Below are 20,302 nucleotides of genomic sequence, written 5' to 3'. Positions count from 1 at the left end.
TAGTAGAAATGCAACATAGGAGCTGAAATAGTATAATGTAGCAGAAAAGTAATAATTTAGCAGAAAAGTAATACTTTAGCGGAAATATTGGAAATGCAAAACAGCCAGCTTCAAAAAGCTGAAGTTTCCTCAAAAGATTAGCTGTTGTTCAACTGTGAAAAATTGGTAGAAACATTAGAAAAGTTACAGAGGAACTGCCAGCAGATACACAAAGCTAAGGCAAAAATGAGATGCCTAGCAATGTTTACAAATAGGGACAAACACACACAGTGATAAATAACCCATATTCAGAAAACAATGTGCAAAAACATGGATGCAAGGATAAACACAGACATACATACAAACATACACACACAAGGGCACACAGGGACAAACAAACGTGTCCTGTGTGTTTCTATGCCAGTCAATCAGTCTGAATCTGGTCAAGTTGAATACACTAATGGATGTTGGTCACCAACGAATAAAAATTGAGTCACACAAGCACAGACAAAGACACACACACACACACACACACACACACACACACACACACACACACACACACACACACACACACACACACTTCTGTAAAGTTATTAGAAGTTAAAAAACTTCAAACACTGACCACTGACATCGGCTTCTTCAGTTTTTTTTTTTCAGCTTTATATTTTCAGCTGTATCTATGAGAGTCAAAAAGCCTGGATCTGCTCAATTTGAATCCACCAATCAGAGCTGTCACTTCTGTCTGCTTCATCAGGCTATGTAGTTGTCCCTGTCAGTGCAGCTGCATCCCTTGCTCACACCGACAGAGACATGGGCTTTCTGTAATGTATTTCAGACATGGAGCAGCAGCATCACATCTTAGCAAAAAAATTGTGACTTAAGAGAAACATAATAATTTAGCAGAAATACTATGATTTGGAAGAAATAATAGTATTTGGCAGAAATACTACATTTAGCAGAGAACCTATAAAATAGCAGAAATGGCATGACTTGACATGCTGTATTTAGCACAAATAGTAAAATGTAGCAGAAATACTATGAGTTTGCATAATAGTAATAACTTAAGTAAAAATATTGGAAAAGCAAAATGGACAGCTGAAAAAATGCTGAACATGGTTAGGTTCCAGTGAAAAATTCACAGAAATCTTTAAAAAAACAAACAAACAAAGAGAAATAACAGCCAGCAGATACACACAATTACAAATATGGACACATATGCACAGAGGGACACACACACACAGGATCTATGGCTGTCAACCAGTCTCAATATGTTCAATTTATATCCTACAATGAGATGCTGCCAAAAAAAGGGTCACACACACACACACACACACACACACACACACACACACACACACACACACACACACACACACAAACTCACTCTATTGTTAAACTCTCTTTAAACTCTTCATACAGAAATTCAATAACTTTTCTTCAAAAAAATTATCTGCAAAAGTTGAAAAATGCAATAAAATATACACCTCTGGTATATCACACATCACACATCCGGAAGACGACCATCACACAGCAAAGCTTCCCCAAAAGTAAATATCTGGACCCGATATTTAATCAGTGGCTGTCCAGGCCTTTCAGAGCCACTCACACACCAGCAGCACAATGATGATGTCACTGACTCTACTGCTGGCCACCCTGGGGCTCCTTGTTCAGGGTGAGACTCTCTGTGAAAACTTTGCTTCAGCATGCAGCCAGGTTCACCACAATGATGTTCTGCTATGATGGAGAAACTCTGAAACAAGCAGCACTGACCTTCTTCCATCTGTTCTCCATGTTAAACAAATGATCCTCGAATGTTTGGATGTTGATCATCTTTCTCCTGCAACTTTTTTTTTTGATTAGCATTTAAATCTCTCAATGAATTAGAGCATTCAGTAATGGTTTTATTCTTTTACATGTTTTTTTTTTTTTTTACATTCAGTAAAAAGAAGTATTAGCACACACATTCACAGTTACCTTCAAAACAACAGAGAATGTTAATTTATTTAATGTACAGAATTCACCTGCTTGCTGCATACATGCTACTACTGCACATTCACCTAATGTATATATATGTCTCCCCCCCACCCCCCCGCCTTTGCACAAGTCAAGGAGCGTGTCAGGCTACATTTCACTTATACCTGTATAACTATGCATGTGACGAATAAAGAACCTTGAACACTGAATTTATTTAGCTACAGCCGTCAGCCGCCTGTAGGGTGTCGCTTTAGTGGAACTGTATCGGAAGCTTTCTTAAACTTTAACTTCATTTAAATGATTTCTCCTGAAACATACAGATGACACCCTGCTCTTTAATTTGAAATATTGAGATTTTTTTCTTGTACATTGTCAGAATGAAATGCAGGTGAAAAAAACAGCTTTGAGAATTGAAATTATGAAGAGCACACAGATAATCTATGGATGACACTGGCGTAACATCTTATAGAAAATATTAAATGTAGGTGAAAGGATATATTACAGTGTAATGTGTAATATATTAATATATCGCACTTGTGTGTGTTCTGGCTAAATAAGTTTTACAAATGTTTTCTTTCTTGAATGTGCATTTATTAAACTCACAGAGTGAAAGAACATGTTTTCTCGTTACATTTTTATTCTTTTAAGAGTTTGAAATATCAGCTTTACAACAGACACAAAAGGATGAAACTAGAGGAGATTGTTGCTATGATTTTTGTCATTATGAGATGGAAACATGACTGTTTGATGGGTTTATTTTTTTGTAATCTGCCAAGAAGAAGACTCAAAGAGAAAGAAGAAAAACAGCATGAAAGACTCAGTGATTGACATCAGGACTGGGAACACTGGTCTCTCCTCAGTATCTCTGAGACCAGAGTCTGGGAGCCCTGGGTGGCCTCACAGGTCACAGAGCCCACCTTCCCCCACTGGTCTGCAGTGAGCGTCAGGGTGCTGCTCCAGCTGTAGAGGCCGTCATTCTGCAGCACTCCAGGAGTCCTGCTCTCCTCCCCTCTGATGCTGCTGCTGCCACTGCTGTCGCTCGTCTTCCAGGACAGACTCCAGTCTGAGGGGAAGCCCTTGTTGGCCACACACATGAGCGTGGCCTTCCCCTGGTCCAGCTCTGCACTGGAGGGACCCAGCACCTTCAGGGCAGGGCGGGTATCACCTAGGAAACACCAATCAGCTTAGAGGACACAAACCACAATTTGAATTTCTCCGTTAAGAAGTTTCTGTCAGGTGTTTTTTCTGCTCCACCAGTCATTAACTCACACATTGTTTCACTTCCCTTTAAGAAACCTCTCATGCATATCAGCACAGAGAGAATCATCACACAGTTTGACCTGAAATATGTTCAAACTACACTGCAAATAAAAGAAGCAGATGTGGAAACATTTACAGCAGAAGTTTGGCTTTAAAATGATTAGAAGTCTAAATCATGGATGACTGAAGAAATGAGTGGACACAAGCACAGAGCAGCTACTCATTCATATAGATTTGAAATGTTATTGAACAGCTCACATGATTTCAAACTAAATCTGAAACATCTGACACGATAAAAACATCAGAAAGCAAACTTTAACTCATCCAAACAGCAGATGATGTGGTGGAAATTTACAAACTAATCATAAGATGAAGTTTACTCTTGTCTACATATATTTTACTATGACAGAAATGTAGATTAAACAAGAGAAACTCACAGAGCTAATCTGAATTAGTCCAGTAAAAAGGACAAACATCAAAAACTAAATTGTTTCAAATAAAAAATACTTTTGTCTCATCTAAGCAGCCTAAGAGATAATTATTAAACAAAATGATAAAACATTTAATAAAAAACACAGTTTAATGAACTTACTTCCAACATCCAGTCTGGTTCCTCCACCAAAAGTCCACCACAGTGATACAAACTCATTGAGCCGCCGTACAAAAACCTCTGACTGTAGAGAGACACGGCTCTCTGACTCTGTCAGACTGAACTAAACCTACAAGCCCTCAAAACACAACTTTATCATCAGAACCACAAATAATAATTAATACTATGAAACATCCCAAATTTTCATTACTAATTGTCTTGAATGTCTGAATAAAATTTCCAAAGCTCACTTTGTCTCTTAGGACAAACTTTATTTATAAAATAATGAATCGATTCACACAAAAAGTTTCTTCGCCTTTCATATTAAATGAAATTAAAGAAAAGAGAAAAAAGCTCTAAGACTGACTTACTTCCAACATCCAGTCTGGTTCCTCCACCAAAAGTCCACCACAGTGATACAAACTCATTGAGCCGCCGTACAAAAACCTCTGACTGTAGAGAGACACGGCTCTCTGACTCTGAAACAAACAAACTCAACAAAATAATTCACTGTTTGCATAATGTAATAATATTATAATAGTGTAATTAAAACACATAAAAACCATTACAACAATATTCAAAGAATATGACTTCAGAATGTACATTTTACAGTTTTCCACATGTTCTCTTTAAACCTGACACTTTTTTTTTCACAACTCTAAACAGTGAAATTAATTCTCAGCCTAAATTTGTCATGGTCCTGGGATTTTTGACCCAGCGTTTTTTTGTTCTGTCAGTGTATAATACCTGTTTTACTTTGAAGGTCTGTGTCTTTGGTCAGTGTGTCTAGTTTTGCTTCCCTTGCCTCGTTAGCTCTAATGTCTTCCAGCCGTGCTTCCCTCCTGTCTCCTATTCCCTGATTACGCCACTGTGTATTTAAGCCCTGTGTTTGCCTTTGCCCTTTGTCGCTTCACTAATGTTGGTTCACCCTCATCTTACTCTTAGTTCTGCCTGCCTGCGTGCAAAAGTTTATTTTTGTATCTCCATTTTTGTTACTTTAGAGCAGTGGTTCTTAACCTGGGTTCAATCGAACCCTAGAGGTTCGGTGAGTCGGTCTCAGGGGTTTGGCAGAGCCTCCGCCGTGACTTGCACGACTCATTTTGTGTACCAGTTAAAAACATATCTATGTCTTGAATTGGAAAAAAAATCATATTTTGTTTTTCACGTAAGTGGGGTTCAGTGAATGCGCATATGAAACTGGTGGGGTTCGGTACCTCCAACAAGGTTAAGATCCACTGCTTTAGAGTTCAGCGTTAAAGCTCTTTTGACTTCACATTTGCCTCTATGAGTCCTGCACACAGTGATCCATGACAAAATTCAAAAATACTTCTGATTCATGTAGTTATGTTTGAATTTCACAAAAATATTAAGTTCTGGAAAGTGTACCAGTATTTTTTTAAGAATGCCTGCACATACGGGGGTATTTTTAAAAAATGAGTTTTTATTTCTATCTTGGACTTCTGTCTACAAATAATGTTATTTTAGGAATTTTTGAAAATTCCTTCCAGGTAGAGAAGACTGTGCTCTGTGCTGTTGGTTGAAGGCTTCTAACTGGCAAACATTAAGATTCAATTAGGGTTTATCACCATATGTCGCTTTGGTTTGTTTTTGATATCGTTTCTCACACACACACACACACACACATTTTTTAAAACACTTCACTTACATTTATTTGTGAACAGTTAAATGAACTTCAGTAAATATTTTCCCATCACAGCTTTTCTCAGTTGCTTTGGTGAAAAAGTCTTACATCAGGAACGTCATTCTCACCACTCTTAATGCAGCTCTCAAAATATGTAAGTCATATTTCACGACAGACTCATCTATGCAAAAGACACTTCATAAAACACTTTCACCATCGTTTTAAGACAAATTGGGGTTTTTTGTTTTGTTTTGTTTTTTTAGTTTTTTACTTTCTCAAAATCTTACTGACTTTGGAAAGAGTCACAAGGGGCTGAAGGCCTGTACGAAACTGGACTCAAGTCCTGGACCACATGTGGAGATGGTTGAGTTTGCTTTACACAAATCTTTATTTGGCACAAAAACACAGAGTTATACTTGGTGTGGGATTCATGACAAGAAAACCTAGTGTGGTGGCCTAAGGTGGCGTGGTGATCAAGAGGAAGAGAGGAAAAGAGGGTTAGTGGGTTCACAGACTTCTCCAGGTGTGGTTGAATTTTAAAGAGGAGTATGGCTTATGTTGCAGGTGGAGTTGGTGGTACTTTGAGGGGAGTAGGTGAAGGTCCGGGTGAGCTGAATAGATTTAAGATGGGCTGACCTGAGCTCCAAGTGATCCCGTGCGAAGCAGTGGCAAGAGGGCAGACAGGTGTGATATTGAAATCCTTCCCAGGAGACGGAGCATGAAACTGCAGTGAGTATGGCCGAGTGTCTGAGTGGCGATCTTAGCTGAAGAGTGGAGCAGTGGTGTGACCAGAGAGCTGTAGCACATGAAAAACAAGGTAAGTTCCTCCCAGGCCCTCCAAAGTGTGGAGGCCTATCTCCCCTCACCACACTCCCTGCCGGTAACTGATGCCCTCAGGGGTCGGTGCATTGGTGGTCCTTGGTGTCCGGGGCTGGGCGCTCAGGTATGCACCGGCTCACTCCCGGTGGCTACTTGGCGGGGCCTGGTGCCTGTCGCTCGGTCAGGCCTCTTCCGGGGCAAATGGGGCCCTCGAGCCTCTGGCCTCGGGGCCTGCGACTCGGTTCACTCCGGCACAGCTGGCTGCCGGCAGAGCCGGCGGGCACGCCGGTGCAGCCCCCTCTGGCTTCTGCTCCGTGGCTACTGGGTGACCCCTCGTCTGGGGATCTCCTCAGCCCTTCCCAGGAGGGTGGCACGGATGCCCCTCCAGTGGTCCTCCTTGGGCTCTTGCACTCTGGGGCCTCTGGATGTCTGGAGCCTGGATCTCCTCCATGCCTGCTTCATGCCCTGGGGGACGGGGCTATGGCCCTCTACACCCTCTAGCAGACCGTTACATGGAGAAACCTTTTGTATACAAGCGCGTTGATCCACACAGGTGTGCACACATGGGTGTTCACTGTTCGTAGACATAAACTACACCTTTCTTAGCTGCTACTTCAAAGCACATTGTGCGCTGTCTGTCCTGCGTGCTGCACAACAACATTCAATATTTAGTATTTACTGCTGTTCACACTTAGCTAGATTAACGTGATGGTGTTGTGTTTAGTATGTTGCTTTGTTTTTTTTTGCTTGTTTTCTATTCTTTTTCTCTCAACAGGTGATCCTGTTGTAAGTGCCCTTTCTCACTGTCCCTTTTCCCTTCTGTTTTTCTTTTCCTTCCTCTCTTTCTTTCTCCCTTTCCTATCCCTCAGTCATGTCTGTCCCATCTGTAACAACTGACAATAAAATAAATAAAAACAACAAAGTTTGATCAAATGGACCAATACGGCAATGACCTGATGATCCATTTGGCAAAATAAATCCATTTGGTATCCTTGTTGGTCTTCAGACAACAATTCTGATGGCTAAAGATCCAAATGGGACAGACAAAAAAAAAAACACACAAAAAAAAACAAGGTAAGTACATAGACTTGGGCAAGGGGCATGAAGCATGGTAGCCTGTTACCACCGTGGGTAAGTTAACAAACTAGCAGTGAAGAGACGGCAACGCTGGTCTTAAATATCCTGAGTAGATTGCTCCAGATTGGCTCCATGTGAGGAGATGACAGCTCTGCCCAGGGGCAGACACAGCAGAACATGGACTTAGTGGAAATTTACCAGCAGCTCACCCGGACTGTGACAGCTAATGAAAAGTTTAAAACTGTTTTCAGAAACAAAAATCAAATCTGATTTTTTTTTTGTTTTTTTTTTTTACTTTACAAAACTGAAGAAATGGAGAAAAGCAAAATAATACTCATTAAACTATATGTGTCAGGAAAAGAAAATGTATACAATCTGAGACCACAGCACCAACTACTGTATAGCCCAGTAAAGTCATACTGCATGTGTTTATTAGGTTATTAAATACACCTGTTAAACTGCTTGTTAATCCAAATATCAGCCAATCACATTTCAGCAGCTCATAGCATTTACACATGTAGACATGTTGAACACAACCTGCTGAGGATTAACCCAAACATCATTAAGAAAGATAATTAAAAGTGTCATGGTTGTTGATGCCAGACAGGCTGATCTGCTGGGATTTATTTAAACAGCCATTTGTAGGGTTGACGGGGAATGGTCTGAAAAAGAGAAAATATCCAGTGAGGTGTAGTTTTCTGGGTGAAAATACCTCATTGATGTCAAAGGCCAGAGGAGAATGATCTGAAAGTTTTGAGGTTATAACAAGGCAACAGTAACTCAGTAACAACAGTAACTCAACCAACCACTCGATACAAACAAGATGCAGAAGAGCATTTGTGCAAGCACAACATGTAACCTTGAAGCAGATGGGCTACAGCAGTAGAAGACTGCACTGCAGGGCCTCTGACCTAAGAACAGGAAACTGAGGTTATAATTCACATGGATTGACCAAAATTATACAATATAAGAACAAAAAAACAAAAACATGGTGCTCCAATGGCCTCCACAGTCACCAGATCTCAGTTCAAGACAGCATTTTTGGGATGTGGTTGAAAGAGGTGTCCAGCTGACAAATCTGCAGCAACAATATGAAGCTATTATGTCAATAAGGGGCAAAATTTCTGACTATTCAGCAAATTGACAGATCTAGAGCTCTGTCAGACAAAACTGTTTTGAAGTTTCAAGTGGATCAACAAAGTAACAAATCCCTTTATTAGTGTAGAAACAACAGCAGTGTGTATGTGTATACAAAAACGATGAGAAAGGCTCATTTGATTGGGGAAAAGCATCACTGATTTGAGAACTGCGCCAAAGCGACTGAGATAAAACTGTAATATATGTTTGAGGTGGATGGTATTGGAGGAAATCATATTGTATCATGTCTATTGAACCATATTTAATTTTGGATCACAGCCATCTTATTATGGTCTCCTATAGCACAATTTTAAAATTGACATTGTCATAAGAAACCGAAAAAAAAAGTAAATTGGGAGGTTGTTACATTAAAAAAGTGTATCTTGTAATTTGAACACAAAAATTTCATGTTTCTATCTTGAACGTAATTAAATCATGTGGGATCTGTATGAAATTCAAAGGCTTAATTTGTTCTTGTTGAGATGACGTGATACAATCTAGTAAGAGGGGTTAGTTGCTGGACTCAAGAAATTCACAAGATCGCACGAGATTTCAAACTGCAGGAAAATCAGTGGAGGTATAAGAGGCAGACAACTACACACACACTATGTGTATGCTATCACTATTTCTTGTGGTTTAACCTGCCAAGGAAAAAAACGTACAGAAAATTCAGCATCAAGCCTTGAAATCATAGCTTTCCTGCTTTTGTTAAGCCTGGATTGGTGATTAGTGCTGTTGCCTCACAGTAAGAAGGTCCTGGGTTCAAATCTGCAATCTGGCTAGTTTGCACTGGTTTCTCTCTGGGTATTCTGGTTTCCTCCCACAGTTAAAAGTCATGCAGTCATTAGAGTTAGGTTAGGTTAATTGGTGATTCTAAATTACCTGTGAGTGCAAATGGTTGATTGTCTCTGTGTAATAGACGGGTGAGCTGTGTCAGGGTTACGCCCCAACCCCCCCTGCAACCCATCTAAAGATAGTTGTTGTAGATCCATTCAAATTTTATCTTAGCCAGACTCTAGACTTTGTTAAACATTATGTAATATGAAGACAACATGTAGTATTTAAGTGACCAAGCAGTACTGGGGCAAAAGTTATTGAATAGTGTTGAAATAAATGACAAAATTGTGAAGGATTAAAATATTCCAAGAGCTCAACTTACTTCATCTAAACGTGTTTCAGGCGTGTTTTATCAACACAAAATGCACAGGCTTATTGACTATGAATAAGTTGTGTTGATTTAAATCAGTCGTTTAAGTTTCTGCCAAAGCAAAACAGTTGTGTGCAACCAATGTCCACTATTGAATTAAGTAAATCCAACATAGCCTTTTTTTCAGTGTACAGTGAGTATAACTGCATTTATACAAATAATATGTGGTATTGCATTCTTTCCAAATACCAACACAGTGGAGGAAGTGGTTTAGAAAATAGTTTCTCTACAAAGTCTATTGTATTCCCATTGTGAAGCTTTTAGTTATGTCACATGATCTTCACCAGCAAGTAGAATTTACTCAAAAAAGTTACTTGAATAAATGTGTCAATGGAAAGTTGTACTCTAGTGGTCAGTATAAGCTTTTAATGATATAAGTTTGCATATGATAGAATACTGTATGTTGACCTTTTGATGACTTAGACTGTTGTCCACTACAAGACTGTTTTATAAATTCTTTCTCACAGCGATAATAGCTGAACAAGCTGTTATTATTTCACTCCTGCCAGGAAGAGGAGAGCTGGACACTCTTATCTGATGCTCGCTAACAAGAAGAGGGGCCGCGTCTTTCTGTATCCCACAACACACATACATACACCTGAACCACTCTTATCTTCACTCCCTACACACTAACATTCCTCTGCCTATGAATAGACATATTCACTGTTGTATTACTTTTGTATATAAATAAAGACAAGTGCAGGAACAGAGCGCGCATCGCAGGGCCCCCACTCTGGTGTGAGCGTTCTGTGATCGCCCTTGTATACAAGTAAATGCTGCAGCGTCTGTGTGTTTCTACCCTTAGACTCTTAGCTGAAGAAGTGTCTTTAGAATAAATCTCTTGACAAAATGTAACTGTATAAATGTAAGTGTGATCCAACAATGTACACCACCATAAAGTCACTGACTAAATGCTTTCCATGAAATATTTAATTATACAAACATGAACGAAGGAATTCAGAAAAAAATGTGAATTCCTAACATCTCTACATCTTGGCAAAGAGCAACTGTTAAATGAACTAAATATAATCAGTTAGTAGTTCTTCACAACCCATCAGGATCTATGGGTACAGAATGTTGTAAAAACAAATGGTGAAGTCCAGACCTTTACTTTTTCACATTGTGCCTTTAAACTTGGTCAGATCATTTCCAGATCAGCTCCAGTGCTCTGGGAGAGTTTATAGTCCTGAGAGTTGAACACTGGATGACTGACAGCTGTCCTTCATCACAACAGAAGCCACAGAAATCCTCCTCATCAAAAACATGACTTTGATCTGCGTCCTCATCTGGACTCTCCTCTGCTGCTGCTTCACAGGTAAAGTCCAGAGAATCAAACTCCTCTCCTCTATCAACATCTGTCCCTCTGAAATGAAGCCCACAAAACCATGAAGCTGCTTTATGTTTTTGTCTCTGTATCCTCAGAGTCCAGAGGACAGATCACAGTGACTCAGCCTGGAGCAGTGAGCTCTGCTGTGGGAGGAACTGTCAGCATCAAGTGTAGGACCAGTCAGGATGTTTTTAGCTCCAACACTTTACACTGGTACCAACAGAAAGATGGAGAAGTTCCTAAACTGCTCATTAAGTTTGCTAGCACTCGAGAATCAGGGATTCCAGATCGTTTTACAGGCAGTGGATCAAACTCTGACTTCACTCTGACCATCAGTGGAGTCCAGGCTGAAGATGCAGCAGTTTATTACTGTCAGAGTGCTCACTGGTTGAACAGTCAGTGGGTGTTCACACAGTGAAAAACAGTCGTACAAAAACCTCCCTCAGTCAGACTGAACAGAAACTGAACTGACTGCTGCAGCTGGAAGATACTGCAGAGACCGATACAGTTCACTGAGGACACACACACACACACACACACACACACACACACACACACACACACACACACACACACACACACACACACACACACACACACACAGGTTAATTTCTCTGTTAATTAAAAATTGTTTATTTTTTTAGTCCAGAAATACAAAGTTCAGAGGAGCCAAAAGTGGAAAGTGAGAAAACTCTTCCCCATGACCTTTGACCTCAGTTTCAAACTGGCCTCAGTATCACCTATGATTTGTTAAAAGTGAACAATCAGATCAGGAGAAAGGAACATAATGTTAAAACATTTGAAACTTAATACAATACTTCTCGTAGAGCTTTTATTTTAAATAATATAAATATAAAGTTGAAGTTCAAAAACAAAAAATGACTCAGAGTCAAAAAACAGAAGTCAAGATGTGCTTTCATCATTAAATCATACGTGACCATTTCTGCATAATATCCAAATCATATGCAGTGACATATTTGTCACATATATACAACCCTTACTCTGAGATTCAAAGTTCATCCTGCACTTTAGACTCTCAGATGAAACAATCTCACCATGAGATACAGCCAGTACCTGTTGAGGAGCTTTCAGTGACAACACATGAGCTTCCTCAGCAGATGGAGGCGTCCATTTATTATTGACATGTATGTGATAAATATACCAGTATCAAATATTAATGTCCTATTAGTGTGTGGCTATGGAACGCCAGGACTGCCATAATGAATTAATTAAATACACCATTAAATAATTAATTAAATGTGGCAATAATTAATTAAAATCTGAAATAATTAATTACATAAATATTTACGACACATTTAATTAATTAATTATTGACACATTTAATTAGTTATTGACATATTTAATTAATTAATGACACATTTAATTATTTATTTATGTATTTCACATTTTAATTAATTATTGCCACATTTAATTAATTATTTAATGGTGTATTTAATTAATTCATTATGGCAGTCCTGGCGTTCCATATGTGGCAGCCACACCACCACACGCAAACTGCTGTGTAGGTGCTGATCTGAATTTTGACGTGACCAACACAATGCATTATGGGACTGTTGTTCATGCAAAGTTTATAATGGAAAAAGGAGACAGAGGTTGGTTTGGGGTCTAAAGTTAAAATGTGGAAATTAGCTGCTCTGCTGTAAAATTTAATCGCTCATATGACCAAACAGAAGCATTTCATGGAGTGGACTGATTTTTGTACTTAAAGCTTGGAACCATCAACAAGTCTCCTAATGAAATTGACACCTTCTTCTCGATGAGAAGCCCGGCCTCGGGGGAGCCTGATCGTCCTGCAGGGACTTTTGCTGCCGGACACACGACAGCTGGGAGAAGTGGAGTGTCGGGGGGGGGGCACAGTTCTGCAGCTCTATATACATATGGACAGTATTAACAGAGGGGAAAAAAAAAAAAAAAAAAAAAAAAAAAATATATATATATATATATATAAAATGTACAAATATACAAGCCGGTTTTAAAAAAGTAATATGTAATAAATAGTGTTGTGTATATACAGTTGGGTTATTGCACATAGAATTGGTATTGGACAGTGGTGGTTCATAGAGGAAATGGGAAGAAAAAAACTGTGTGTGGGCGGAGGGGGGGACTGTGTGAGTTCAGGGTGGTTATGGCTTTGGGGAAGAAACTGTTTTTGAGTCTGTGGGTTTTTGTGCTGATGCACCTGTAGCGCTTGAGGGAAGAAAACAGGATAAAGACATGCTGTGGAAGAGAGAAAGATATTAATAACAGATATGATTCAATGCAGAGAGGTCTATTAACACATAGTGAGTGAGAAAGGTGACTGGAAAGGAAAAACTCAATGCATCATGGGAATCCCCGGCAGCCTACGTCTATTGCAGCATAACTAAGGGAGGATTCAGGGTCACCTGGTCCAGCCCTAACTATATGCTTTAGCAAAAAGGAAAGTTTTAAGCCTAATCTTGAAAGTAGAGATAGTGTCTGTCTCCTGAATCCAAACTGGAAGCTGGTTCCACAGAAGAGGGGCCTGAAAACTGAAGGCTCTGCCTCCCATTCTACTTTTAAATACTCTAGGAACTGAAGGTAGGACTGCAGAGCGAGAGCGAAGTGCTCTAATAAGGTGATATGGTACTACAAGGTCATTAAGATAAGATGGGGCCTGATTATTTAAGACCTTGTATGTGAGGAGCAGGATTTTGAATTCAATTCTGGATTTAACAGGAAGCCAATGAAGGGAAGCCAAAACAGGAGAAATATGCTCTCTCTTTCTAGTCCCTGTCAGGACTCTTGCTGCAGCATTTTGGATTAACTGAAGGCTTTTCAGGGAGTTTTTAGGACAGCCTGATAATAATGAATTACAGTAGTCCAGCCTGGAAGTAATGAATGCATGAACTAGTTTTTCAGCGTCACTCTGAGACAGGATATTTCTAATTTTAGAGATGTTGCGCAAATGGAAGAAAGCAGTCTTACATATTTGTTTAATATGTGCATTGAAGGACATGTCCTGGTCAAAAATGACTCCAAGGTTCCTCACAGTGTTACTGGAGGCCAAGGTAATGCCATCCAGAGTAAGAATCTAGTTAGATACCATATTTCTAAGATTTTCAGGGCCGAGTACAATAACCTCAGTTTGATCTGAATTAAGAAGCAGAAAGTTAGCGGCTATCCAGGTCTTTATGTCTTTAAGACATTCCTGCAGTTTAACTAATTGGTGTGTGTTACCTGGCTTCATGGATAGATAGAGCTGCGTGTCATCTGCATAGCAGTGAAAATTTATGCTATGTCTTCTAATGATGCTGCCTAGGGGAAGCATGTATAATGTAAAAAGAATTGGTCCTAGCACCGAACCCTGTGGAACTCCATAATTGACCTTAGTGTGTGAAGAGGACTCTCCATTTACATGAACAAATTGGAGTCTATTAGATAGATATGATACAAACCACTGCAGCACAGTACCTGTAATACCTACAGCATGTTCTAATCGCTCTAATAGGATATTATGGTTGACAGTATCGAACGCTGCACTGAGGTCTAGCAGGACAAGCACAGAGATGAGTCCACTGTCAGAGGCCATAAGAAGATCATTTGTAACCTTCACTAAAGCTGTTTCTGTGCTGTGATGAGCTCTGAAAGCTGACTGAAACTCTTCAAATAAGCCATTCCTCTGCAGATGATCTGTTAGCTGTTTGACAACTACTCTTTCAAGGATGTTTGATATGAAAGGAAGGTTGGAGATTGGCCTATAATTAGCTAAGACAGCTGGGTCTAGAGATGGCTTTTTAAGTAAAGGTTTAACTACAGCCAGCTTGAAGGCCTGTGGTACATAGCTGATTATTAGAGATAGGTTGATCATATTTAAGATTGAAGCATTAATTAATGGCAGGACGTCTTTGAGCAGTTTTGTAGGAATGGGGTCTAAAAGACACGTTGATGATTTGGAGGAAGTAATTATTGAAGTTAACTAAGAAAGATCAATTGGAGAAAAAGAGTCTAAATGAATATCAATGGTACTAAAAGTAGCTGTATTTTTCCTCTAATGATTAAAGTTTTATTTGTGAAGAAGTTCATGAAGTCATTACTAGTTAACGTTAAAGGGATTGTTGGCTCAGTAGAGCTCTGACTTTTTGTCAGCCTGGCTACAGTGCTGAAGAGAAACCTGGGGTTGTTCTTATTTTCTTCAATCAGTGACGAATAGTAAGATGTTCTGGCTTTGCGGAGGGCTTTCTTATAAAGCAGCAAACTATTTCTCCAGGCTAAATGATGATCCTCTAAATTTGTGACACGCCATTTCCTCTCCAGCTTACGAGTTATCTGCTTTAGGCTACGCGTTTGAGAATTATACCACGGAGTCAGGTACTTCTGACTCCGTGGTATAAGAACCCACCCACCACTTGTGGTGGGTGGGTTCTTTTGCATTTTGAGAGAAGTCAATTGAGTCTAATAACAGATTAAATGCCATGTTGAGGCTGTCATGAATGTTAAAATCACCCACAATAATTATTTTATCTGAGCTAAGCACTAAATCAGATAAAAAGTCTGAGAAATCAGAGAGAAACTCTGTGTAAGGCCCAGGTGGACGATAGATGATAACAAGTAAGACTGGTTTGTGAGTTTTACAGCTGGGGTGGGCAAGGCTAAGCATCAGGCTTTCAAATGAATTAAAAGTCTGTCTTGGTCTTTCGTTAATTAATAGGCTGGTGTGAAAAACTGCTGCCACAACGCCCCCTCGGCCTGTGCTTCGAGGTTTCTGGTAGTTAGAATGACTCGGAAGAATAAACAAGCGGTACAGCTGCTCAAAATCCCACAAGGGCTGGCCGGCGATGTGATGGGCAAAGCCGTGAGTTCTCAGACTGTGCTTGAACACAATATGGATAAGATCTTGGAGAAGCTCGCGACTCTGCAACAGGGAATCAATAGATCTGGGGACCAGTGATGGACATTAGATCAGCTGTGAAATTGGATACAGTTTGTTGATACTAAACCTAACCAAAACAACCATTATCTTCATGCGGCTGCCCGGGGCCAGCCAGAAGGCCAAATGGCTCCAAGGCCGAATGGCTGGCTGGAACAACAATTTCTCCCAGATTATAAGACTGTGTTTGGACTCTGACCCTGTCCTTCAAGGCCACCTGCGTAGGCTGGAGACTGTTGACTTTTGCTTAACCGGGTGAAAGGACACTCTCTCTCAGTTGAACACGGGACACGCACACATGCATACACATGCATGTACACTGACATAGACACACACTCACTCTCCTCTCCCCTTCCAAACGCCTTTGACGCTTACTTCCACCAGCGCCGGGATGGCTGCAGGACCGGATGGGGCTGTTGTCTACATCGGCTAACTCCATATCCGATACCCCCCCGTTGATTGTCATGTGTTTCTCTGGTGTAAAGGTGTGAAGATTCGCAGCTTTTTTGTGCTGTGGAGGTTTTTTTTCTGTTCTCACACTGATCCCCTACCAGGTGTTCAGTCTGAGTAGAGTTCTCCTTTTATTTCTCCTCCTTTCTCCTATTGTGTAGTACATTTCATTGTTTTTCAATACGTAACTATTCAGACCTGTCTCCCCGATGTGATGTTTGTGTATTGTATGTAGGGTCGGAAGACGTCCAATTTCACTGCAGGCAAATGCAAGTGTCAAATAAAGGCTTCGTCAATCAATCATCGATCAATTAAGTCTTAGGTAGCAACTGGAAGAAGGAAAAACAATATTTCAAAAAATATGTTTGTTTGATCTCAGCACTGTATACTGGTAAGTTCTAATGTCAGCACATGTAACTGTTGTAGTTACATGTTGTAGGGCTGTGGGCAGCTTACAGCGATGAGATATGTCAGTTTTCTTTGCTAAACCACAGCGATACAAACTCATTGACTCGTCATACAAAAACCTCTGACTGTTGAGAGACACGATTCTCTGACTCTGAAACAAACAAACTCAACAAAATAATTCACTGTTCATATTTTTTAGTCAACACACACACACACACACACACACACACGCACTGCATTTAAATTAAACTCCTCACATCTCCTCAGTAAGTTTGACTTCATTAACAGAATTTCTTAGAATCAGTCATATTTCTCCTTTAAAAAATATAAATGAAACCAAATAAATACAGAGAAAGGATTTATTCATTTTTTAAGGTGGTCACACTCTTCAGTCTCTCTACAAACATCTACACAGGGTTCTCACAACGAGAGGCTGCCTGTTAGTCAAAGCTTGGATTCATGAGGGAGAATAGGTGCTTTGTCCTGTTTGTGGATCACGGTATCAGCTCTTTACACTTTTGAAGACACTTGAAGGTGTTATTTGCTATTTGCCCCTCCCTTCCTTCCCTCCCCATCACCAGCTGCCTCCCTCTTCCTGCTCCACTACAACCACCCACACATGCAGGGCCTTGGGGTGCAGGTGTGTCACTAGGGTGCAGGGAAGGTATTCCCCCTCTGTCCCCTTCTGGCCGCCTGTGCCTCAATTTTATTCCACAACTTAGACATCCACATCACTCACAATCTCATGACACATACATATAGGGCCTTGGGGGTGGGCACACTATACGACGATCTGTGTATTCAACCTCACCTCTGGTGCCGGTGCTCACCTCTCAATTTTAAATGCATGTAGACATTGAGGGTTCTCGGGAGGGGCCGTGCTGTCACCTGCTGCTCTCTGACAGGAAGCACCATGCTCTCCCGTGTTTTAAATGCACTTTAGAACAGCACGCAGCAACACTACATATGAGCGGGCGGAGGTAGGTTTGGGGTCTTAACACACCCCTGTTCTCTGTTAGAAATCGGGGTGGAGGGGCTGAGAGGAGTAGTTGTCCATCTAACTGGGGTCTGGGGTGCGGAGCCTCCCTTCTACTTTGGAGCCGGCGTGGTCTGCTTGTCTCCACCCCAGGAAAAAGGGTAATATCTCCTGGGTCTAGGTGCAGTTTCCCCCACTAGGGGCTGTAATGATAACAGCAAATCCTTATTTGCCTAGTATCATGTTTTATGTTGTTAATACTCCTAGACTGTAGGGGGAGCTAGAGAGAGTTACCTCGGGGCAGATGGTGATGGCTAAGCTTTGTTTACATGTGAACCACAGTTCGATAAAATACCTTCTCTTCAAGTAATGATGTCATTCTTGAGAACCCACAACAACATAAAGAAACAAGACATGGTGTCAGAAGATGGACTTGAAGAAAGGTAACGGACTACAACATAGCAGTACCGACGGATCAGCTTAGCAGTGAATGTAGTGTAGCTAACTCGCTGAGGGGGAGAAAAGGGACCTAGCGACGTGAGCATGGACGGCTTACACCCACCACCGATTCTTCAGTTGACTGGAAATGTGGCTGAAAATTGGAGAAGATTTAAGCAACGTTTCACGTTGTACCTATCAGCAATTGGACTTGACGAGGCAAGTGATAAAAAGCAAGCATCAGTGTTTTTGCATATAATGGGTGATGAGGCACTGGAAGTCTATAATAACTTCACGTTTACTGATGGAGACGGAATGAAGCTGAATAAAATAATGGAGAAGTTTGAGGCTTACTGCATACCTAAGAGAAATGTGACATTTGAGAGGCACAGATTCTTCACATGTGTACAGAAGACAGGGGAGACAATAGATCAGTATGTCACAGAGCTGCAGAACAGGAGTAAAACATGTGAATTTGGAGGACTGACAGACTCTTTGATAAAAAACAGGCTTGTGTGCGGGATTCCAGACAACGGTCTGAGAGAGAGGCTACTGAGAGAGGAAAATCTTGACCTGGAAAAAGCATTGACACTGTGCAGAGCAGCTGAAACGGTGAGGGCACAAGCTAAAGAACTGCTTAGTGACAGCTGCAGAGTGGATGCTGTGAATAAGACCACACACAGAGTCAAAAAGGAGAGTCCTGCTGCTGAAATGAAACTGCAATTGAAATCGTCAGCAAACAGGGACAGAAAAGAAAAGACTTGTGGTCGCTGCGGAATGCAACATCCTTCTAAAAAATGTCCAGCATATGGGAAAAGATGCAATAATTGTAACAAAAATAACCATTATGCTAGGTGCTGCAAAGCTCAAACCCCGAAACAAAGTACAGTCCATACTGTGGATGAAGAAGACACAGAGGAACTCTATGTAGCGGCAGTGACAGACAATAAGACAGGTGAAAAGGACTGGATAATGACACTCAAAGTGAATGACACACTCATGAAAGTCAAGCTGGATACTGGAGCTCAAGTGAATGTGATATCAAAAGCAGAGTTCAAGAAAATCAGACCTAGACCTAAAATACATGCAACAAAGGTGAAAGTGAGTGGATACTCAGGTGCAGAAATACCTGTGAAAGGAAAATGCATGGTTAAAGTGACACACAAAGATAAGGAGCACACACTAACATTCATTGTGGTGCCGAAGAATGTGCAGCCTATACTAGGGTTACATGCCTGAACCTAGTGAAAAGAGTGCTCGTTGTGGAAACGGATGATGACATGGACTATAATGAGTTGATGAAGGAATATGGTGACCTATTTCAGGGACTTGGTTGCCTTGCTGGAGAACACACAATCAGAGTCAATGAAAGTGTAACACCAGTCATTTATCCATGCCGCAAAGTACCATTTGCTCTACAAAAGCCACTAAAAGCCAAGTTGGACAGGATGGAAAACCTGGAAGTGATTGAAAAGATCGATGAACCAACGGAGTGGGTGAGTTCTCTTGTTATTGTGGAGAAAAAGACTGGAAAGCTCAGAGTTTGCATGGATCCTAGAGATCTGAATAAAGCAATAAAGAGAGAACATTTCAAACTACCTACAAGAGAAGAGATAATGTCACAGTTTGCAAAAGCAAAGTACTTTAGCAAGCTAGACGCTTCATCAGGATTTTGGCAACTGAAGCTGGACGCAAGTTCAAAACTGTGCACGTTCAACAGCCCATTTGGCAGGTACAGATTCCGGCGACTGCCATTTGGCATTGCTTCAGCACCTGAGGTGTATCATAAGACAATACACATGATCTATGAACACCTGGAAGGAGTCGACAGATCAATGGATGACATCATTGTGTGGGGTAGCACAAAAGCTGAACATGACATGAGACTGAGAAATGTTCTTGAAGCAACCAGAAAAGCCAATCTGAAGCTGAACAAAGAGAAATGTCAGCTTGGGGCGAAGGAACTGACATTTGTTGGAGATATCCTGAGCAGTGAAGGCATCAGACCAGATCCTCAAAAGGTGTCTGCAATTGAAAACATGCCGAGGCCGCAATGCAAGAAAGATGTGCAGAGATTTAATGGCATGATAAACTACATGGGAAAATT

General features: G+C 40.7%; 1 gene segment (V, D, J or C); it reads right to left on the bottom strand.

The window, feature by feature from the left end:
* Nucleotides 1–2,786: 2,786 nt before the first annotated feature.
* LOC134619789 (Ig kappa-b4 chain C region-like) lies at nucleotides 2,787–16,362 on the bottom strand. The segment is given in 2 exon segments: nucleotides 2,787–3,121; nucleotides 16,299–16,362. Coding segments are annotated over 2 exon segments (399 nt in total).
* Between the last annotated feature and the right edge of the window lie 3,940 nt (nucleotides 16,363–20,302).

The sequence above is a fragment of the Pelmatolapia mariae genome, linkage group LG22 (assembly GCF_036321145.2).
Source record: "Pelmatolapia mariae isolate MD_Pm_ZW linkage group LG22, Pm_UMD_F_2, whole genome shotgun sequence".
NCBI lineage: Eukaryota > Metazoa > Chordata > Actinopteri > Cichliformes > Cichlidae > Pelmatolapia > Pelmatolapia mariae.
The sequence above is the reverse complement of the archived record's forward strand: the minus strand, read 5'-3'. Positions and strand labels throughout refer to the sequence as shown.